At 37.0% G+C, this 24,426-nt stretch overlaps 1 protein-coding gene across 18 annotated transcripts in view; it reads right to left on the reverse strand.

The window, feature by feature from the left end:
- Positions 1–1,215: 1,215 nt before the first annotated feature.
- Positions 1,216–24,426, reverse strand: part of PDE4D (phosphodiesterase 4D) — a 1,112,988-nt gene continuing 1,089,777 nt past the window's right edge. For all 18 annotated transcript variants that reach the window (XM_082382269.1, XM_082382264.1, XM_082382253.1 and 15 more), the window contains 9 exons: positions 17,814–17,907; positions 16,298–16,470; positions 15,643–15,741; positions 14,629–14,793; positions 13,507–13,606; positions 8,815–8,969; positions 7,487–7,609; positions 6,813–6,995; positions 1,216–6,094 (listed from right to left, as the gene is read on the reverse strand). In XM_082382269.1, coding sequence (XP_082238395.1) covers positions 5,675–6,094; positions 6,813–6,995; positions 7,487–7,609; positions 8,815–8,969; positions 13,507–13,606; positions 14,629–14,793; positions 15,643–15,741; positions 16,298–16,470; positions 17,814–17,907 — 1,512 coding nt within the window. In that variant the 3' untranslated portion in view covers positions 1,216–5,674. The remainder of the gene's footprint in view (positions 6,095–6,812; positions 6,996–7,486; positions 7,610–8,814; positions 8,970–13,506; positions 13,607–14,628; positions 14,794–15,642; positions 15,742–16,297; positions 16,471–17,813; positions 17,908–24,426) is intronic.

The raw sequence follows: 24,426 nt of genomic DNA on the forward strand, positions 1-24,426 counted from the left end.
TTTATTTATTTATTTATTTGGCTGTGTTGGGTCTTTGTTGCTGCACATAGGCTTTCTCTAGTTGCAGTGAGCGGGGGCTACTCTTCGTTGCAGTGCACGGGCTTCTCATTGCGATGGCTTTTCTTGTTGCAGAGCACGGGCTCTAGGCGCACGGGCTTCAGTAGTTGTGGCTCACAGGCTGTAGAGCACAGGCTCAGTAGTTGTGGCGCATGGGCTTAGTTGCTCCGTGGCATGTGGGATCTTCCCGGACCGGGGCTCAAACCCATGTCCCCTGCATTGGCTGGCAGATTCTTAACCACTGCGCCACCAGGGAAGTCCCTATTCAACGAATATTAAACACCTACTGTGTACCAGGCATCGTTTTAGGTGTGAGGGATACACCGGTGAGCAAAGACTACTCTCCTGAAGCTATGTTCTGGTGGGAGAGATGGACAATAAACAAGATGCATATGTCAATTTGTGGTAAGTGTTATAAAGGAAAGACAGCAGGGTGAGGGAGTAAAGAGCGTTGGAGCAGGAGCGTTTTCCCTGCATTTCTCCAGAGGTCTGGAGCTCATTTGCACCTCAGGACTTCTGCAAATGCTTTCTCTGTCTGGATCCTCCTCCTCTTTGTGTCAGCGCTTCCTTTTTGCCAAGTTACCTCTCACGATCCTTCAGAGCTCAGCCCCAAATCGCTTCCTGAAGAAAGCCTTCTCCGGCCCTCCAGAAGAGACCAAGGTCAGGTTCCTGCTCAATTACAGCACCTGAGCTTCTTTGCTGTACTGAGGACACTTACAGTGCTGTGTATGGGATGCTTTAATACCTTTGTCTCTTCTAGACCGTAAGCTCACAAAAGCAGAAATTCTGCCTTGTTCACTGCTGAATCCTTACAACCTTGTAGTCTGCAGGGTAGGGACCCAACAAATAACTGCTGAGTATCTGAATAACTTTCAGTATGCCAGAATACTCAATTAGAGAAGTCCCCTTCCCAAGGTTGCTTACAAAACACTGTGCTTAATGTTATAGGCCATTTACATAATTTTGGCATTTTTTTTCTGTAGCAAGATTAATCTACATAATTTGGTTTCATTGGACTGTGAATATCAGTATTAATGTATGACGTCACTAACCTCCTCTATTCCACCTTAACAATCTTCATGGCCCTCGGAAACCTGTGCTGACTGAACTACAAGTTAAAATGAATAACCTTTTATTCGTAAAAGATCGAGTCATAAATAGGCAGAATCAACCCATGCTTTTATTTCCATTGCATATAAAAATTTCATATGAAGGTATTGATGTACAGTACTATCCCCATGGGCTGTAAGAGAGGCTAAGAAACCACTAAAAGAATCATCATTTGTAATGCTCACACACAATTTACCACTCTGAAAACATATCCAAAGAAATCAAATTAAAAACAACTAAAATCAGTAAGGATGTTTTTTTGTAATTATAGTGTCCCCGTTGTACTGTTTAAAACAAAAGTAATCAAATTCCTTTGGGCCAGGGCTGCTAAAATCTACAGTTTGTGTCAAAAAAAAAAAAAAAAAAAAAAGACAGAAAGAAAGAAAAGAAAAGGAGGCTCATTTTTTCTAGAAGAAGAATCTCTCCTTTCACTAAGTCACACATCCTGAGGGCTGGGCCACTGGGAATTTTTCATAGCTTTTAGGAGCTTGTGCAAGGTTGAATTTAAAAATTCTAAAGCAATGTAAGTTTTGCTGAAACAGATTCTAGAGAATGGTGAATCCATTATGCTGTGTGAATTGGCATCATATAAAACTTTGTGTTTAAATATATGGATTTACATACATAAGGAAATTTGGTTCATCTTCGTTGAAGGGTTAAAAAAATGACCTTTTTCATATTATATATTTCCTTAACATGACAGGAAGCCAAGGAATAAATTACTGACACACGTGACCTACGGCTCTAGTTTCAAATCAAATTCATTTGCCCACGTGCTCTAGAAGACTTTTAAAGTCTAAAAAGACTTTTTATAATCACTGGACAGGAATATATCTTCCCAGTAGTATTTGAAAATAAAAAATCAAATGTAACTAACTAAAGTAGCTCAGTTAGTATCTGTTAGGGAAAAATCACCATCATATATGCCATGCTGCTTCATGGCAAAAAGTACTTAAGGGCTTGTCTCTCAAAAGGGTCTCAGAATGCTCCAGAGGTTGTCCATGTTTCTGTAAAATCCAGCTGTTGCCAGAAATCCAACAGATTCAAAGCTCAGATGTAAAAATGCCCAGCCCTAGCCCCACCATTACCTAACTTTCAAATGCAGCAAAACAGAAGAAAATATTGATTAAAGTTAAGGCACAGCCCTGGGACCAAAGACCTGCAGCTATGTTTTCTTAATTTTATATACCTTTATGTATTTTATAGTTTTCTTGAATCTTCCATAAACAAGCTCTAAGGTGACAAGACTATTTTATAGAAGAAAAGAAAATGTACAAGGAGTATGTATACACACCATTCATTCTCTCACCAAGAGTTTCCAAATATATCAACACCATCCCATTGCAGGATGATGTTTTAATAAGAACTGATAATTTACAATTAACATTACAGTATGTACATTACAATAAATACATGGTTGTAAACAGACAAACAAGACTGTATTACCGGTAAGGTCATTTGGTGAGAAAAAAATGCATGGCATAAAAAATAAATAATGCATTCAAAGAGTATCATAAAGCTTTCTGTAAAATCCACTTCATTCAAGTTTTTTTTTCCTTGTCTGCAATTTGTTCTATCTACATTATTTTCTTGTGAATTTTAAGTGACGTAAAAGAAAATTAAAACAGCATTATTGTGTTTAGTAACTTGCAAGCTGAAATGTACTGGTTTTATGCAAACTTGGACATTTTCTTCCCCGTACAGTACCCAGATATTGCATTTTCTTATGGCATTTTAGGAAACGTAAAGTCACTTTTAAAAGGATATTCTTTTTAAAGCAGTGTATAATTCTGAAGCACACTTTGGCGAAAGAGAAGGGAGAGGAGAAGTAGAGTGTATAGTGCACTAGTCCCTGTCTTTTGGATATTATGTCTCTTCTACAATTTGATTGTCCATCAGTGGATATCTTTACAACATGTGACCATTAAAAACCAACAAATTGAAAAAGAAAAAGCCTCTCTTTTTTAGTGCAGTTATAAATCTTTTCAGGTCTGGATTTGTTTGTGACATATTGCTGTTTTAATTTTTTTTTTTTTTCATTATTAAGATTCTAGGCACTCTGTGGGGGAAATACCAAGCATTAGGGAGGGGAAGGAATGAGAATATTTTGAGAAAGGAATAAACACTAGATTCTTTGCCTTTTCCTCTAAACCTCCATCAGGGACAAATAAAAATGGAAACAAGTTTCCAAATATTCTGGTGAAACCACTTGCCAAACATAAGACTTTCTTTGAAAGTCTGATTTTTACAGGGGAAGGAGGGTGGAAATCTGATAATTAATTGGTCAATTCCTATCCTGTGCTCTGTGTGAAAGATCGGAGCTACATAATTTTTCTATCCAAATTTCTAAGCATCAGTGGATCTCAGGGGATTAAAATAGTATCTTCAGCTTGGGTCATTTCCCTGGCTGCTGACTTACTGATTAGTCCCCAGATGGCTTCTTTTGACATCCCCAATATAAATGTTTTTCAGGGTTACAATTTTATTTATTTTCCATTTGGTCTGATACTCCTTTAGCCTCTACTTGGGTTCTTGGATATCACTCTAAAAAATGATTATTTGGGCTCCAAACTCTTCACAGAGAAGGTAAACACTTTACTAAGAGCTGAAGTGGGAAGGAAGTCCAAACTAGATAAATGCCCCAAGATGCCAATTGAAGGTAAATACTGGGAATCAATCTCTAAAATTGTAATACATTTCTTGATGCTAAATTTAGCCAACAGTGATCTCTAATGTTTGACTTAGGCAGAATCTTCTTACCCAGCCCAGTATTTTAAAACGGCATTATATTGCCAAATCTCTGGTGCCAGGGGCATCATCAACTTCTTTCTGTCAGTGTATTTAAAGAAGTTCTTCTCCACAAGACATACTTATGGATCAAAGATAACTGATAAATCAAGTGCTACGTGTTACATGGCTGTCCTTTAAGGAAGAGTCATTGCTACACTTAAAATCACTTCTCAGGAATATTCCTCATACAGTTCTTAATCCCACAGTGAAATCAGAGAAACAAAAGAGCATTCATTGTACTGGTCTTCATTAATATATTCTGCTAATATTGTTAAAAAATTACCTAGCTAGCTATTAACGTTTCTTCGTAAATCAAAAGTAAAAGCTAGTCATTATATATGACCTCATGGCAGAAAAGAAAGCTAACTCTAACTTGACTACCTGTTCTTTGCATCAGTCAGCATGGTGGTGATGTATCTGATAAGACACCACGCAGTGAATGTGGACAGAGGTTCAAACACACACTGATAATGAAGCAGCACAAGGGGGAAAAGTTCTTACTATGACTGTGAAAACAAAAATGAGCATGAAATGTGTGGGTTATTACAAAGACATGCACTTGTGAAATGAGGGTCTATCGCCACAGCAAAATGTTCTCAGAAGACACTAAGTAGGAAAATATCTAAAAAAGACTGACCATTCTAGCTACTGGGTATTTATATATCTCTCACTTGCTTCAGACAACACCAACTGATGACTGAGTGTCCATGAGGCTTGAGACACATTAGACAGAATGCACATCAAAGTATTGTGGAACAAGTATTCACTTTGCACACGGTGAAGAGAAATGTAAGTGGGGAGCAACTCTGCGTGTCTGAAAAGAGTGAAACGAAAAGCCAGTAAACGAAGACCTACAAAAAGGGTTTCCTGCAACATAAAGTCAATTTTTGTTTTTAAAATATGGAAGTCATTGGTATATAAAACAATGGGTCACTACAAATCAGTTAATTGCTATGACGTCTAAGGTGCAAGTAAAATTTGTAAATTAGGTTTATCCAGTGTAGCACAGATTTGTACTGAAAACTTGCAAGTTACTCCTTAGAAAAAAAATAACCAGTGGCAGATGAAGTTCTGAACGTAGTTTTTTAAATATAATACCTCAATACATTTAATAATAAAAGTAAGCTCTACAAAAAATCTGCTTTACATATCATACAAAATGTAGAGGTCAGTGCAGCTCACTGAACCACACTATTCAGTCAGGTATCAGGAAGACTTGAAATTAGAAAATTATGCAATTTCTGTGGCTCATCTTCTTCCTGGTAACAGCTTCACAATGTGTCCTGTTCCTGACCCACTTGTTGCTTCGCTCCGTCCATGTAATGCCTTCTTGCTGCTGAAAATATTGCAAACAAATAAAAAGGAAAAGAACCCCCAAATCATCTCAACTTTTGGGCTGCCTGATGAGCCACACTCCCTAGAAAACACTTTGGAGTTGATTTTTCTCTGCTTCTTCAGCTCGACCGAGCTGCAATCTTGTGACACTGCTGTTCGTGAAGATGTCCCCCTCGTTCTGATGACATGGAGGTGAAAAAACTGGTGACGATATTCCTGAGCGCTAGACTGAGTCGTCAAGGTCAGTTTTGTTCCGCAAACGTCCTGGCAGATGACAGTGAGGTGTGACCGTAGTTGTGGCATGTGACATGCACTTTGGAAACAATGTTTCTACTTAAAAAAACAAAAAACGCAAACAAAAGGCATGGAAGTGTCTGCCCTGTTATGTGTCGGGCGAGTGGTCTCCGATGGCACAGGCCTCGGGCTGGCTCTCCTCCTCCTCCTCCCCCACGGCTTCCTCTTCCGCCTGCTCATCCAGGGGGATTTCGGTGGACTCCGAGTCTTGAGTGCAGAGTGTCTTGGAGTCACTGCAGCTCGTGTCTTCTTCCACTTGACTCCCACTGTCCTTTTCGGTGTCTGACTCGCCGTCCTCCTCTAAAGTCAGTTCAAACTGGAACTTCTCAGTTTGACCCTGCCGGCCCTCCTCCTGGTCATCTGGCGCCGGGGAGGGGCTCTGAGGAATTGTGCTCTGGTACCACTCACGATTGTCCTCCAAAGTGTCCAAAATGTCCTGGGCGTCGGGATGGACCAGGTCTGCCCACGTCTCCCAGAGAGGATGAACAATGTAGTCTATGAAGCCCACCTGATTAAAAAAAAAAAAAAAATCCGATTGGGACTAAGAAACAATGGAAAAGGTTAACGAGCCCCCTCCAATGTATCTAATTGATATGTTGAATTAAATTTTTATATATGATATATAGAATTTACAGAAAAATATATAAAATAGAAAATGCTCTGCAAATATAACGCTGAACTGAAGACTACTAACCTTAGTTTGGTAAAACAGTCACTATTTTAGGTAGCAGACCAATAAAAAAAATGTTGTTACTAGCTGGTAAAAACTAGCTTCTGGAACTCTGAGTCCAAGAGTCTGTTTGCGATGTAAAAAAACCTCCAGTTGTTTACATGGCAGGACTTGGCTTGAGGCTGGGACTTTAGAATAGCCCATTCATAGGTAAATCCAGAGAGCTGAAATAATGCCATGTACTCTATATGGATTCATATAACTTTATTCGCTTACGAATTGAGATAGCTGAAATAATTCTACACATATGAATATACTATATGCATAGAGTCACGATGAATGAATATACTGTCCTATGAACGTATATATGACTATATGAATATAAATTCTAAGAATCAAAGAATTTTTTGGCTTGCAAACACTAAGGTGGACATTGAGCTTGACAAAAGAAAGTAATTAAGAAAACCCAATAAAATACTGTGTGACATGCATACGGCGTAACCAAATGTTCCGTGTAGTTGTGTTCTCTCTGAAAGCTTTATGCTTAAGGCATCACCTGTGATTTTTCCACAGAGGCATTGTGCTTGTCACACATGGGGCTTATCTCCATGCCCCGCTCCCTCTCTCGGTCCCCTTGGCGGAAGAACTCCTCCATGATGCGGTCCGTCCACTGGCGGTATAGCTGGAGAGGCTTGGTTGGGTTGCTCAGGTCGGCACAATGCACCATGTTCTGAAGGACCTAAAACAGATCAATGCCTTCTCTATTTAGCACCTGCTCCTTTTTTACTAGAAATTCACATCAGATGACTGTGACACTTAAAAATACATGTAGTGTTAAGAGTCGTTCCAGACAGCTCGACCATGGTGTGTCTGTGTGAAGTTCACACCTGTATTAATAGTCCCAAATTATGCCACTTCTACTGCATCTAAGTATCATAAGAGAAACTGTTCATGTGCATGGCTGATTAAATTCAGAGCTGCTTAAGTGGTTGGTTTTGTAGGATGTTACTTTTTTTTTTTTTTTTTTTTTTAACACATTTCCACTTGAAAAGGCCAACAGGATTTTATCTGGTTAATTCTCAAGATTAAGAATTTGGATAAAAATCCTGCTTACAGCTACTGTAATTATAAGTTGGAAAAAAGGAGACATAAATCTTATCTAAGCTAGACACACAGACACGTGTACACACACACACACACACGCAGACATAGCAAATTCGAATGCTTTACCTGAATCCTATCAGAATAATTATCAAGAAGAAGAACTCCAGAACTTGTCACTTTCTTAGTTTCAACCATAGTTTTCAAATCAGCCAGTAGATTCATGTGCTTTGACATGTCTGTTGCAAGTACCTTAAAAGACAGAGTATTTAAAAAAAATTTTTATTGCAGTATAGTTGATTTACAATGTTGTGTTACTTGCACACGTACAGCAAAGTAAATCAGTTATACATATACATATATCCACTCTTTTTTTTTTTAGATTCTTTTCCCATACAGGTCATTATGGAGCATTGGGAGTAGAGTTCTCCGTGCTACACAGGAGAGATATTTTTCTTTTCTTTTTTTTAGCCACACCTCTTGGCATGTGGGATCTTAGTTCCCTGACCAGGGATCGAACTCGTGTGTCCTGTAGTGGAAGCGCGAAGTCTTAACCACTGGACCGCCAGGGAAGTCCCGACAAAGAGTATTTTAATAAGTAAAAAACGTCCAGGGGAAAAAAGTCAGAATTTTCACATAAAAATATCATGGAGAACGTGAGGAAGAAATGGAGAACCACTCTGTTGTCTAATAGCTGTGTGTGGGAATCCTTTACTGCTTCTTGGGGCAGAATCTTCTCCCCTTTGCTATCACTTTCCCTGGAAGCCCAGATAAACGTGTGCAATATACATTGCCAGCAGGCACTGGCAGCCACTTTCATGGTGATAGAAAGGGATATTTCCATAGATAAGACATCATCGCACGTTCTGAAGTTTTTCTATTCCTTGTGCTAGAATGTGGTTACTGGACTATGATGGAGTGAGTCGAGGTTGCTCACAGAGTACTTCAGAAACAATATTCTGGTCAATTTTCCGCTTATCCAAACCAGATAATCCCTGCCTTTCTCTGTATGTACAAAGCTTAACAGATTAAGTTTTTGACAACCAGAGATATTCCTGTGTCTCATAATCACTGTGGAAAACATGTACAGAGAAAAGACTAATGTCATGGATGTTTCTACATGGCACTTCCGCTGACAGAGATTTTTTTTCCAGTTTTTGAATGGAAAAAATCCATTTTTTAGCCAGCTCCCTGTGCTTTTGTTAGTCAGCTCTGTCTGCCACCAGACCAGAGGAGTTCAGAAAATAAACCTAGAATGAGGGTAAGCTGTCATTATTCTTAGCTCCAGACTGTTAGCAGTAGAGCATCATTGCCTGCAGCAGGGCCAGCCTCCGGGACAAAAAAGGCAGCATTATCTTGAAATATACATGATACTTCTACCTGATAGTCATCTCATTCTTTTTTTTTTTTAAACACCATGCATCACAGTTCTCTTCTTGCTTTTATCAGTTACTTACAATATCGATGACCATCTTCCTTAATGATTGTCTTTGCTTTTTGGTCAAATTCTGGAAAATGTCACAGTTTTCTTCCTGAAGCAACTTAAAGCCCACGGCCAAATGATGGTTCTCCAGGACAGAAGAATCATTGTACATCAAGGCAAGTTCAGAGTCTTGAAAGAAAGAGACAGAAGGTTAGCAAAGCCGTTTATGCAAAGGTTATCTTATTCTTCATATTCTGAGGTATTTTGGGTTTAGGAAGCAATTTCCCCTAAACATCTCTGCTCGCATTCCCATTACATGACAACACCTAGAAGAAAGTCTGCTAGTTAATGCAGCCACAGAAAGATCCCTGGAATCTTGGGAGTGTATTCTAATGCTCTTGGCACACGGCAAGTCAGTTCACTCTGTGGTTTCAGCTTCCTCTGCTATAAAGGGAAAGAAGAGTTAGGCCAGATTACCTTGGACCTCCTCTCCGGATCTGCCAGAGGCAGCTCCATAAGCTCAGCAGAAGAAGACATTATCCCTAACATTTACAACATGTCCAGAGCATAAAATGTTGTATTCCTGACAACTGTGGACCACCTACCCAACATTGTATATGATGTAAAGATCATATGACTTAGGATTATTTGTACTCTGAGAAGGTACAAGAACAGCTTGGAACACATGAACAATATCAGATCTGTTCATGCTTGTGCTTATTTTGTTCATAGTACAGCTTTGAAAGGCAAAGCTTTATTCATTTTTCCATTTCCTTTTCCAAGTATCCTGGCAGTCACTATACACATGTATATTGCCCGTCCCAGCTGCATGCTCAGGGCTTCACACAGAGACGGGTGTTTAGCTGCCTACATTTCTCCAGACTGAAGATTCTGCCATTCCCCCACAATTGTCCTGGACGTATTTTAGGCAGTGACAAATCCTGCCTCTTTCCTAGTTCCTATAAATAGCAAACTCAGACCTATAAGGTAGTCATTAAAAAAGAATTGACTGGTGCTTCATTCTGTTGCCACTTAAGTCACTGTAAAGACTAAAAGCATACGTATTTGATCTTTCTTCTGACTCATGTGTGGAAAATATATATTCTTTTCTAATAAAGAAATATCCAATACTATTCAATGACTATTTTAAAGAAGCTAGGGAGGAGGAGAGGGGTTCAAGAATATTTTGACAGAAATCCTATGATTTTAGGTTTATACAGAAAAATAACATTCTATTTATAAGCTACAAATATAGCTGTGGAAAGCTTATTTTAAAATGAGATCAGTGAAATAAAGTGTGTGTACTGTTGCTAGGTCCAGCTCCACCTCATACAGTGAAATGTCTCTGCTCTTGAACCTCAAAAGTCATATGCTTTGAACACGACTAATGTGTTCAAATGTGTGAGGAGATCTTTTCCCCCCAAACCCAGGCATCTTTGCTATAAACAGAAAGTATTCGTTTTCCAAGTAAAATTTACTGCTATATATGTTCTGAGGCTGCTTCACTGTTTCAGAAAATAATGCTGTTATGTGAAATGCTTTTTTTAAGATAAATATCCCCTAACGTGTTCTATTCAATATTTCATGATGCTATTTACATTTTATGGATTTATTTACATAGTACTGTCCTTGAAAAAGACTTATGCAGCTTCTCACCTGGAATTTCCACTTCTTTACATCCTATTCAGAGTCCCCCATTCCCCTACATCATGTATAAAAGCTTAACTGACTCAAAACCTGCATCAGGTTTACAAGGAGTGTACGTGTCATTAACAGCAAATCATTTGGTGCCTAAAACTAATACCAGCGGAATGATTAATGAAAACTGTCACCACAACTAAGAAGCAGAGGTGTCTCTGGCCTGGGAATCAGCCAGGTGAGCCCCGGTGCCCCTCCACCACAGCGAGCCATGCAGCCTCCCTTAAAATAGGACAGGTGACCTCCCACCTACAGGAAGTCTGATCTGACGATTCCAAGTCTTTATTACAAGAAACACAGATTCAGCCTTTGGCTTTGGACAGGTTGGCAGCGCCAGCTCCAGGCTAAGAGCCGAGAGTGTGCTAGCCTGAGCCACTGATGCTCAACCAATCCCCAAAAGAAAGAGAAAGCACAAATTTAACGTTTATCAAAAAGGGTTTACTGTAAGCTAAAAATAATCACATAATTCTGATAAGAGTATTTCATAAAGCTATTTATGACAAGTTTGCAAGTTATTAGAGGGACTCCCTTAGCGTATGCTGTGAAGCTAAAACTTACTTGTGTTACTGGCTACTAAGCCTCTTCTGAGTCCTGAAATAAAATGATTGCTGGCTTGATCCCTAGTTAACAGCTAACTAAGGCAGTAATTCTCACAATGCCCCGGGGCTCTGATCAACCCTGGGATAACTTTCGTCTACCAGGTGACGGTGCTCATTCATTCTTTCAGGTGTAACACAGCCTCATCACACCCCACCGCCAAGAAAACATCAGCAATCCAAAGCTGCTGGCTACCCTGTGTTGCTGAGGCCCCACGGAAAGGAGATCTGCACAACGTCACTGAAGAACAAAATACTTCCAGAAACATGGTCAGTTATCCTTCCACCTCAGGCAGGTCATCAGCAGAATGACCTTAAACAGACACCCTTGGCCACTGTCCTGTATGCATAATTACCCCCTACATGTCTCCATTATCTATTCTCAGTGGCTCTCAAACTTTAAAGGGCATCTGATTCATCTGTGGACTGAGGCCTTGCTAGCTTAAACTGCAGACTCCACGGGTACTCTGATGTCAGCCTAAGCCCATTTGCCCTTAGAGGGTCCACAAGAAAGAATAACAGAGTTGGTCCTCATTTTTCTTGAAAAATTTATCAGAGTACTTGGAAGACAGTGACTTTATTATCAGTTGTTTTAATTTGTTCTCTATTCTTAATTCTAATGTTATAATATGGGAACATATAATATTATATATAACAGGATGCAAAGAAAACACATAGGTCTGATTTTGGTATTATTAATATAAAGAAAAAATGCATACCTTTCTTAACGGCAAAAATTAAAACAAAATTTATATGTATTTGTTAAAAATCTATAAAATTAAGAACATATCAAGACATACATAAGAATCAAAAAAATGAATCAAGCCAGGATAATAAAAAATTGCCAGTGTACCTTTTACTATATGACCTTCCTGTTCTTTACAGAAAAGACACAGTAGACCCTAACCAATGATACAATGTAAACTCATGTAGCTGCCTCTAATGTATATTAATATTTATGTGTCAATATATAGTAATGTTTTGGTGACTCCTGAAAGCACCCCATTATAGGTTCTCATAAGGTGGCTGAAACATGAAATGTTATCCTGTCTAATCCTAGATAAATAAGTCCATAAACCAGACTTCTAAAATGTACTGACTATCCACACAGTTTTGGAAATCCATGACTTTCAATCCTCCTATACATGAGTGAGTTACTAAAGTGCATTTTGTTACAGGGCAGTCCAGAGGCTATTAAAAATATACAAATAGGTAAATAATCCAAAAGATCTCAGTGAAATCTCTCAAAACAAGGCTATACTTAAATTCTCTCTTTAAATCTGGTTGCAGCAAAGTGTTGTGAATGAATGGTGAAGGCACAGACGCTACTAGAGCTAGATTGCTATGGGGCACGAGGAGACTATTATCCACAACTCACGGCAAAAAGGAAAGGCAAACTTTTAACAGATATGAAAAAAAATTAACAACTTTGAACTTTATTTTTTCACATATAAAACTGACCTTATAACGTTAATCTACCATGGTGTGAGGGAATTTAATAATGAATGGTACACGTAAATTATTTACCAGTTAACTTCAAGTACAGAAAGAACAGAATTTCTGTAAAGCTTAACCTCTTTGCAAAAGCCTAGCTCAAGCACCACTAACTCCCTACGGAGGTTTTCTGTGCAGCTGGGTCAGAGGTGTCGCACGCTGAACAGTCTATTCTTTATATTTCCAAATTCAGTGATGACTTATTTTATGAAATGTCACCAGTGAGAAAAAATTAATGGTTAAAAAATATTAAATAAAAAGAGATAGTTAGTCAAAAGAGAAGTTCCTACTGCCCTCAGCAGGAGATTTAAAAAGGAAAGAACAGGGACTTCCCTGGTGGTCCAGTGGTTAAGACGCCATGCTTCCACTGGTAGGGGGCAGGGGTTCAATCCCTGGTCAGGGAACTAAGATCCCGCATGCTGCACCGAGAAATTTTAAAAAAAAAAATTAAAAAAATATAAAATAAAGGAGAAATTTCTATTAAAAAAATAAAAAGGAAAGAACAGGGTAGGGCATGGTGGTGGAGGGGGAAAGAGGAGTTACAGGCTCTGGAGAGGATTAAATGACAACCTACAGAAAATGTCAGATTTAACATTTATTCTGATAACTTCTTTTATTTGAAACTTTAGGGGCAATCTAACGATCTACATCTTTCGGCAAACTTTCACTTTTGATTGCCCTTGTCTACTAATGTGGTAATATATTATTTCTAGAGAAGTACTGGAATGCATGTTTTTCAAACATCATATGCCTCACGGGATATGAAAATAATTTTTAGAGCTACACTACATTAACATATGGTATCACTGAAACGCCTATGTGCACATCTCAAGAGAACATTATGGCTCTGGAAACACCCCAAGTTTATAAAGACTCTCAGTCATTCTAAAATGTACAAAGGAACATTTTTTCTGCAAAAATAAGTATGCTTTACTTACTTGTATTGATCAGAAACTGATTGGACACACCAGGATGATCTACATCATGTATTGCACTGGCAAAAATTGCTGCAAGAATCTCTAAGTCTGTAAACACAGCCTGAAAAAATCCAGACAATATCTGATGTTATTATAACTCATGATCAAACCTTTTCCATTGGTTATATTTTTTAAAATATTAAAAAAGGAGCGTCTACAAATTTTTTATAGAAAATAATAGCTTATTTTCAAAGTATTTAAGATGTTTAAGGATATTCTGAAAATGTGCATAAAATTAATAGCATGAGCAATTATTTTCTTTTCTTCCATTCAAAACAGGAACTCTCAATCTCAGCAAAACTGACATTCGGGGCCGGATAATTGTTCGTTATGGGAGAACATCCTGTGAATTACAGGATTTTTAGTAGGATCCCTGGCCTCTACCCATGAGATGCCAGTAGCATGTACCCCCGAGTTGTGACAGCTAAAAATGTCTACAAATATTGCCAAATGTCCCTGGGGGAAGGGAGGAGTAGGAGTAAAAGGGGAAATCACCCCCATTTGAGAACTCCTCACTCAAACGATGACATATTAACACAGTTTTATAATGAAACAATCTGAACTATAAAATATATTAGCAAAAGAGAATCACTCTCCCAAACAATGATGGAAATCAAATTGCTTTACTAAACACTTACTGGAACAACTTCATAGGATCTGGTAACATTAAAGATGTGTTTCCTTCTAATAAGTTCTATGAAAAATACCAATGCATTGCTAGTATTGATATTTTATAAAATAATCACCTTTGAACTATAAATGAAAAAGTCCTCAGGCTAAATTCCCAAAAAACCCCACACTAACCGAAACTGAGTAAGGCAGATTTGCTTTGTCCACTAGATCATTTCAAAGAAGCAGTATCATAAAACACATGAATCCCTAAATCTCTGATCAATTATCACAGACAAAATTCATCAAAGACTCAACTGTTTAGTTACCACAATGACATTTCGCCCCCATAACTCAATAATATTTCTAGTGAAGTCGATTATTGTTTGCCCTGTGCACCCTTCAGTATAAAAGTTGAAGAAACTATTATGAGGGGCAAGTTAGTGTTTTCAAAGGTTTAGAAACCAGGTTTACCTCCAAAGCAGGTGTAGATAACAGCACGTGTGTTGACTGGACGACGTCTGCAGCGTGAATATTATTGTGGTAGGCCACATCAGCGTGGTAATGATCTTCCAGGGTCATTAGGTATGTAATTAAAGTGTCCACTGGAATTTTAAATGTTTTTAATAAATCCCGTTCCTGCGGGAGAAGAAATTCTCGTAACACTTTGTCCTTATAGAAAAGATTTTCCATACAGTATGTTAACAACAACAACGAAAAATCACCCCCGGTGTCGCCTATGGATAACCCAGATATGGGAGTAGCACTCGCTCAATGTCTAGTGAGGACAATGAAAACCCTTGGGATGATCCAGGGACTTCAGGGACAAAACCAGAGTCGAGCTGTCCTTCTGGAGCCCAGCAATGCTTTTCTCAAGTTATACGGTGTCAGGAATGAGCTGCCAACTATCAAAGTATCTGTGTCCCGGGATCTTGAAGGCAGCTGCAGTCCAACACCATTGACAAGGCTACTGGATCAAAACAAGTGAGACACAATATCCCCTCGAGGGTTGGAGCTGCCCTTCCAAGTCCCAGGGTATCTATAGCTGCAACTTCTCATATAAATCCTAACACTGAACTGGGGCAAAAACTTGACAAGAATGAGAAACCGATATGAAGAAGAGAACAGTCCACAAGACAGTGACTGAAGAAATTACATACTAAGATTAGTCAGCAAAGGGCTGATTCAATTTGTAAAGTTAGCACTCCATTCTCTATGCAAGTCAGGATCACGTGGATGATTTTTAAACTATTATTTTAATGAATTGCTTTAATTTGTCCCCCTCACATCTTTTTCTTCAATGGAACAAATAACACAATTGATTTGTGTTTTACCCATATGCCAACCTTTCTGTATCCTTATTTTGAAAAAAGTATCAAAATAAGTAAAAGAGGGTAAGTAATGAAGAAGATAAAATGCATGCACAATTCACAGACTGGACGTTATGTCACCAAATAAAAGAGAGGTGATAGAACTTAACTGCGTTACCTGAAAAATGGTGTGCATGATAACAGTCAAAGGCCGGTTCCCAGACAACTCTGCTATTCTGAAAACGTGAAGACCCCATTTGTTCACATCTTCTAGTTCCTGGGGTTAACGAAAGACAGAACAAATCTGATTGCAGAAGTAGAACATGAAACAATGAACACAATCATTTAAAAATTACTGACTTCAATGAAAAGATCATTAAATTAAAAAACAATTCATTTTAAATGTAATGATGCACCATGTAACTACAGGCAAACTTTAGGCAAATCCGCTTAAACATACTAGAAACTGAATGGCGTTGCTTAACCTTATGTCTCTGACAATACAACGTATTTACATACTTGAAATATCGATCTCAAAGTATTTCTCCAATAGTTAAAACCTACTCTCAAAAACCTTAATTATTCTCCTAAAAGACTTTTCAATTGTTTAAGGTCAAAGAATCAAATACAGATGCAAAAATAAAGAACACCAAACTGCCTGTCTAAATCCACATATTAATAAAACCCAAGTGATTTAGAAAGAGCTTTATAAAGGGCTTTCCCATCTTCCAAAAAAACCCTCCCACGAATTAATAAACTTTTCCATTTATTTAAAAGAGAAGGTATCAAAGTTCACTGCGTATTTCTGATCAGGATACTTGAAATCCTCTTACCTTGGCAAGGATGTCTTCTTGTTCAGTTTTGACCCCAAACCTTGGGATGCTTGAATTAGTCAAACTGGAGCTGTGCATCAATTTCTTGACCCCACTGATCTGAGACATTGGCCTTTTCTTTTTCTCCTTTTCCTTCTGAGTCGGAGAAGGAATTTCCACTTCATGTTGCTTATCTTAAAAATTTAAAAAAAAAATTCTTCATTTACTATTAATTCTACCTGGGTTTTTTTTATTATAACATGCATAATGGCGGATTTTAATTGATCAGTATATATTCTAGGAAATATCTCCAAGTAAAACTCCTTTTAAAGAAGTTAAATATTTATAATTTGATGTGGACTTAATTTGATACTCTCAAACACAAAATTAAGCAAATAAATTCCACTGCAAAATAATTAACATCAAATGTATTCAGGGATTGCATCTTTTGAGAAACTTATGATAGCAGACTTGGAAAAGGCAAAAGACACTGGTTATTTCCATTGCTCATCGATTTCATTCCTACACTGCTCTTGCCAATTAAGAACTCCAGTTTCAATACCTACTTTGAAATGGCAGAAACTTCGTGCACAAATATAAAAACAGCACTGTGTGAACCTAACAGCGTACTGAAATGGGTCATTCCGTGGGAGCATACACAGCGTATGTGAAGGACTTAAGATTGCTACTGCTAGCTTACATTTTCTATACGATAGTGAGATGGGGGAATAATGCAATAAGGTTTTATGGGGAGCACAGAGTACCTCCAATATTATCTGATAACTAAATATCGATTCACAAAAGCTAATTGTTGTTTTCAAATAAGACATCAGATGTCTTCAGTACACTCTTTCACTATTTCAAGGCAGTGAGCTCCTTTAACTTGTCCTTGAACAGTGTGTGTTCAATAAATGTCTGTTTAGTGAATGTGCTAATTAGCTATTACGACAGTTTTGTTTTGAAAGTAAATTCAGATCAAGGATGTGTTCAAGTTATTGGTTTTCCCTTACTGCATTTTCTTTCTGTGGATGGAGGATGGGGTAGTGGTGTCCCAGTACACCATACTGTCAGCTATTATCAGCAAGCTTTTTTTTAGCTATTGTGTTATATTTATCTGTCTCTCCAGTCTACCAGGCATGGTGCCCATTAGACTATCAACTCATTGAGTTTAGGGACCATTTCTAATTGATCATTAAATACCTAGTGCCCAGCAATGACTGGCATTTAACAAGAATTTGTTGAATGCATGAATAGATCTCTCTATAAAATACATTTTACAGTTGAGTACTTTGGAAAAACGGGCAATATACAACTTTAATTCAGAGAATCCCTGAAGTCCTGAATAAAACGAAAAGATAAAAAACATACTTTGTCACCTTAGGTTCTAAAGCTTAGAGGCTCAAATTATTAATATGATGAATGAAAACAAATGGAATTCCTAACTCTTGTTTCCAAAACAAGTTTGCACCCCAGTCTGCTTCCAAAAACAAACAATGCAAAAAACTTTTAAAAATCGCATTTAAATTGTTATTCTCACCTAAGAATGTGTTTGATATATACTCTGACACTTGATTTCCAGACCGACTCATTTCAGAGAGATGGGTGAGTTCTCGATTAAGCATCCTTTTAAACTGAAAAACAGAAAGATAAAATGAAATAACAGAAGAGGAAAATTGAAGTGAAATAACATAAGCATATGTTAAGATACAGAAAATATGCCAAAGAATTTTTAACCTGTCCTGACTCTTTAGATCAGTCCCATCCAATAGAACTTCCTACAATGATGAAAAAATTCTATAATCTCCGCTATCCATTACAGGAGCCACTAGCCATATGTGGCTATCAAGCACTTGAAATGTGGCTAGTGCAAATGAGGAGCTGAACTCTGGATTTTATTTCATTTTAATTAATTTAAACTTCAATAGTCACATGTAGCTAGGGGCTACCATATTGGACAGCACAGATTGAGAAGCTCAAGGACGACATTAATTAAGGGGAAAAAAGGCATAAAAAAATAACATGCATTATTAGTATTTAGAGAAGAGAAAAAAACTAATTTATAAACATACAGAAGGGTTGCCACACAATAAAACATGGTATGTTTTTATCAATTAGTTTGTCATTAGCAGAAATGAATAAGTATACTGGTCAGAGGTTAAAATGTAGTCTTTTCCCCCAAAGCAAAACTGAATAGATTTATTTGAGTACTCTCCCAGAACTATGGAGAAAATATTTGAATAGATACTATATGATATTTCCTTTGTAAAGTTTTTTCTAAGTAGGGATTTATTGGTTCTCAAACATTCACAGAATTTACCAATCTATCTTCCTAAGTCCCATAAAAACAATTGAAAATTGACCTGTTCATTTGAAACTTCACTGCTTCACAATTTATTTTACTGGTGCTCCGGTGCCTATTTTATCCAAAGAAACTTATCTACCACCTGGAATTTATCTACCACCACTACATGGCATTATCAAAATCCAGAATTCTCAATGATGTTATGCTTTTCCATCCATCAACTGCTTCTTTTTTTTTTTTCTTTAACATCTTTATTGGAGTATAATTGCTTTACAACAGTGTGTTAGTTTCTGCTTTATAACAAAGTGAATCAGCTATACATATACATATATCCCCATATCCCCTCTCTCTTGCGTCTCCCTCCCACCCTCCCTATCCCACCCCTCTAGGTGGTCACAAAGCACCGAGCTGATCTCCCTGTGCTATGTGGCTGCTTCCCATGAGCTACCTATTTTACATTTGGTAGTGTATATATGTCCATGCCACTCTCTCACTTTGTCTCAGCTTACCCTTCCCCCTCCCCGTGTCCTCAAGTCCATTCTCTACGTCTGTATGTCTGTGTCTTTATTCCTGTCCTGCCCCTAGGTTCTTCGGAACCTTTTTTTTTTTTTTAGATTCCATATACATGTGTTAGCATACGGTATTTGTTTTTCTCTTTCTGACTTACTTCACTCTGTATGACAGACTCTAGGTCCATCCACCTCACTACAAATAACTCAGTTTCATTTCTTTTTATGGCAGAGTAATATTCCATTGTATATATGTGCCACAACTTCATTATCAATTCATCTGTCCATGGACACTTAGGTTGCTTCCATGTCCTGGCTATTGTAAACAGAGCTGCAATGAACATTGTGGTACATGACTCTTTTTGAATTATGGTTTTCTCAACTACTTCAACTGCTTCTTAATGTATCTTCCTTTGACTTCCAAAATAACCCAAATAGACCTTTTAATATACCTTAATATTTCTCTTAACATACATTAACATACAGCAACTATTAGATACTTGATCCAAAAAAGTCACATTTTACTCTAATATTTAGTAGCCTTTAAAATTTTGAATCTCACCATAAATCCTCATTTAAGTCTGGAAAAAGAGAGTAGTGAGTTCATTATTTAGTAATGTCTGAAATGTAATTCTAACTCAGTATTTAATTAGTTTATTAGAATTTTTTAAAAAATCTTGATTCTCTGCATAATTCATACCAAGGTGTTCTAATTCAAGATAATTTGGCAAATAGCTTCCAGAGTTAATCTAATTGACCACCTAGATTAGGTACAAGAATTTATCCCTGTAAAGTACTGAGAGAGATCAATAAAAAATTTCAACAGGGGCTTCCCTGGTGGCGCAGTGGTTGAGAATCTGCCTGCCAGTGCAGGGGACACGGGTTTGAGCCCTGGTCTGGGAAGATCCCACATGCCGTGGAGCAACTAGGCCCGTGAGCCACAATTACTGAACCTGCGCGTCTGGAGCCTCTGCTCCGCAACAAGAGAGGCCACGATAGTGAGAGGCCCGCGCACCGCAATGAAGAGTGGCCCCCACTCGCTGCAACTAGAGAAAGCCCTCACACAGAAACGAAGACCCAACACAGCCATAAATAAATAAATAAATAAATAAAATTAAAAAAAAAAAATTTCAACAGACTTTTGGATACAAGAAATGCATATTAGCATTCTCCTGCAGTCAAAACTGAAGAACTGGCTACAAACAATAGAAATGCCTCTGGTTGTTAATTTACATGTTGAGAGAGGTTATTCTCAAACTCAGGAACAGAAAGTTCACTTTCTTTGTGTATTTTTTTTTATAACTTGCTCTGATTATAAAATGCATATGGGTATAGAAAATCTAGAAAGCTATATAGAAAAAATTAGAACTCATGTACATCCCCAGTGTCCCACTGCTAATAACCATATATAAATAGCTATATTTCCTTCTATGCCTTTTTTTTCATTTGTATATATATATTTGTTGAAGTACAGTTGACTTAAAAGTATCATATGAGTTTCAGGTACACAACAGAGTGACTGAACATTTTATAGATTCTGTACCATACAAAGTTATTGTAATTTTATTGTCTATATTCTCTGTGCTGTACATTACATCTTATGATATATATATATGTGTGTGTGTCTCTCTCTCCATATATATATATATATATATATATATATATATATATATATATATATAGACACACATACCCGGTGGAATATTACTCAACCATAAAAAAGAATGGAATCTTGCCATCTGTGACAACATGGATGGACCTGGAGGGTGCTATGCTAAATGAAAGAAGTCAGAGAAAGACAAATACTGTATGTTTTCACTTATATGTGGAAACTAAAAAACAAAACAAACGATCAAATATAACAAAACAGAAACAGACTCACATATACAGAAAAACTAGTGGTTGCCAGAGTGGGGGGCAGGGTAAGGGATAGGCAAAATAGGAGAAGGGGATTAAGAGGTACAAACAACCAGTTATAAAATAAATAAGTCACAAGGATGTATATATATTTTTAAAACTGGCATCATGTAGTCTACGAAACATGGGTTGCTGCTTATTTTCACTGAGCATTATATATTATGATCCGCTGGGGAAAAAATAAAATTTGGAACCTTCCAAGAATGTTCCTGAAGACATTTCCAATAGTGTTCAAAAAATTTTCTGCTGATCTTTTTATAAAGTTATATTTTCTTAAGTAAATCATAGGCTATCAACTAGGAATGTATTAGATTATTTAACTCGCACGGGCACATAGTGGGTGCTCAACACTGAGTTCTTTCTATCTCCCAGTTTCCTGGGCCCTTTTATAGTGATAGCTGATTTTTATCTTTGCAGGGCAAATGGATGGAAGATCTAACTATAGTTATGCTCACACAAAATATGTATCTAAATATCTAGCTCCCTTACCAATTCCAAAAAATAATTTAGGGTATTATTCATATAAGAAATGGTCACCATGCTTCAAAAATATAACAATAATACCACGCATAAGGCCCAAAGGTAAGTAAATCCTGTTTAATGAATGAAATTTTACTCTTGGAAAAAATCTACTCTTTGGGCAAAATATATTCAAGAGAGTCTGCTAAACCTCTTAAACATATATTTAATGAAATATTTCTTTGACCTGAAATTGTCTGTGCTATGAGATAAAAGTTGCTATTAAGAACTGCCTGGTCATGACAAAGTCCTTTCTCAAAAGCTGGGGGAATAGGTAAGGCTATCAGCCACTCCTGGCATTTCTACAGTGTGTTATACAGGAACCACTGTCCACCTGCCCTCCGTGAATTTCTCTCAATGTAACTAAAAAACGATGCAACCTCGGTGGGGCGTGGGGGAGTTGGCCCCTGGAAAAGTTAGATAGGAGCCCAGTTTTTCTATAGAGACACCTTCTAACTTGTAAGCAACCTGGTATGAGGAATATGCTGCCATACGCCCAAGCAGAAAAACTTCATGGTATCTGCAGATATGCCACACAAATTATTGGATTTATCTGGCAGAATATGAAGAACGAGGTGTATTTTCCTGTCAGTTTGATTATACAACTCATCAAAATAGCCAATTGGTACAGGTAACTGAGGCAAAAAAAAATGCCAGTGAAAGGATTCTATTGTACAGACTGATAAATGACAGATTATATTCTACTGATTATTTCTGCATCATATACATATATTCCCAGACTACCCTTCTGCCTTTGTTCCAAACTCAAAAGCATGGGTGGAGAAACCTTTCATGGCACACTTATCTCCCTCCCACTTGTGAGGTGCTCCAAGGAAGTCAACATTTCCTTTCAACATAATTAGATGACACAATATTTTAAGCAGTCCTCTTTCTTCCCAAGAGTATGGGAGATTTCCTAAAGACAATTTCCACAGAGTCAATTAAGTTATAACGCAAGGGCACTTTCTAAGAGGAATTAATATTGCTTCCTTTTTTTGCTATTGATATAAAACATACAGTCCACAATAACCACAATAACCATTGATATAAAACATACAGTCCATAATAACCACAAAAATTACCATCAGAGTTTTCTCAACTGGTAGTTGCTCTTACAGTTTGGTCTTGGAGTGCACAGCAGGATGTGCTAAAGAACAATAAACTTAACCATTCAACAATCATTTTAAAATGTAAGTGGAATTTCTCTCATTTTAAGATAACTACATACCATTTATTAAGATAATGATATATAATTGCCATGAGGGGGAAAATGATTAGAAAAGGTAATAAAATGTACTTTTTCAGGAACACTGTTATGGGTTCTCAATTCATAGATTTGGAAGTGACAAAATACAGAACTGCTTTTCAAAAGAACTCGTTGCAAAATGCAGAGCAATTTAATTGAGCATTTAGATATCTTTAAAAGTGACCTCTAAATATTTTTGGCTGATGAGTTATTCTGATTGTTTCTGGTCTAAATAGCCTGAAATAATATGTAGAATTATTGTTGCAACAAAGAAAAACAGAGGAAGATCTCTAAGTGAATGCTTTCATCCTTTGTTCTCATTATGCATCAGAATGTCTGTATGCTGCAAATTTAAAGCATAAAAGTGAAAGTGCAGTTGAATTGAATACCGTATATTGCTTTTTAAACTCCAGTTTTCCAACTTATGCTCTATATTTAAGACTGTGCATGAAACAAAATTAAATAATAAAACAAAATTAAAGTATTCTTAAATTTAATCCCTGTACTTCCCCCTCATGCCAATGTGCTACTGGGTACACATAATATATCCTCTAGTATATAATTAAGAAAGTGGTAAAGTTTAAATATTAAGTAAATGCTTATTTTTCCCCACAACATTCTGCTAAAAATCATTTGAATATGCTGCACTGTGATACACTACAACTTTGGTGGATATCAGCATTAAAAGCTAAAATAAATACTGTATCAGCTGTATAAAAATAAATCTTTCAAAATACATAATAAGACTAAATACATTTATATTGGTCCTTCCTAAGTGTTTTTAGCAATATGGTATTAAAAGCATAAAGCTTTCCAGCAAAAATTTTCTCAAAAAGCACTAAAATTCTGTGTTTAGATTCCTGAAGGTATTATTCATAATTATAACACAAACGTGAAGCCCTTTAAAAAGCTATCAAATATGAACTGTCTAAAAGCTAGGAAATGACTTCTAGGGAGACTGGAGGGAGGGGGCGTCTTTATTATTCTCTACATTTTTCTATATTTAAAAAACATTTTAAACTAAGAAATGGCTAGCAAAATTCAAATAATGAAAATTACAAAAATCTGGACCATCTAGATTTAAAGGGAGGTGGAAAATCATTACTATTCAGACAACTAAAACTGAAATAAGTTTTCTTAGAATGCGAGTAAATCTCACAGGAAAGAGGAAATTCTCCTTTAAGAAGAAACAAAGAAAATGCAAAATATTACAATCTGAGCGTCCTTAAAGTAACGGAAAAGGATTCTTTAAAAATGTGTATTGTGATTTGTTCAAATATTCCAGAATAAATTCCAATTTCTGAAGTGATGCCTCCTTTAGGACTGAAAAAGGTTTTTCTACTTCAGGTTTCTATTAAACAGCTAGGATCGCCAGGTTAGCATTACCACAGGGCACGTGTAAGAAGCTTGCCAAGCAGGAACACAATCTTATTAAATGCAGTGTACTAATTCATTTTTTGAGATTAACAAAAATAGCAGTATCATATAAATTTACATCTTCCAGTTTTACAAATAGATGATCAAGTGTTCGTTTTAATAAGATACCACCTGAAAAGTCAAGTAATGTCAACTTTAATGTCATCTAGAGCTTTATATCCAAAGGTGAAAAAAACCATACTCTTCATCAGGTAAAAGCAGTACAGATTTTTAGAAAGAG

This window comes from Balaenoptera borealis (genome assembly GCF_965194805.1).
Source record: "Balaenoptera borealis genome assembly, chromosome: 2".
Taxonomy (NCBI): Eukaryota; Metazoa; Chordata; class Mammalia; order Artiodactyla; family Balaenopteridae; genus Balaenoptera; species Balaenoptera borealis.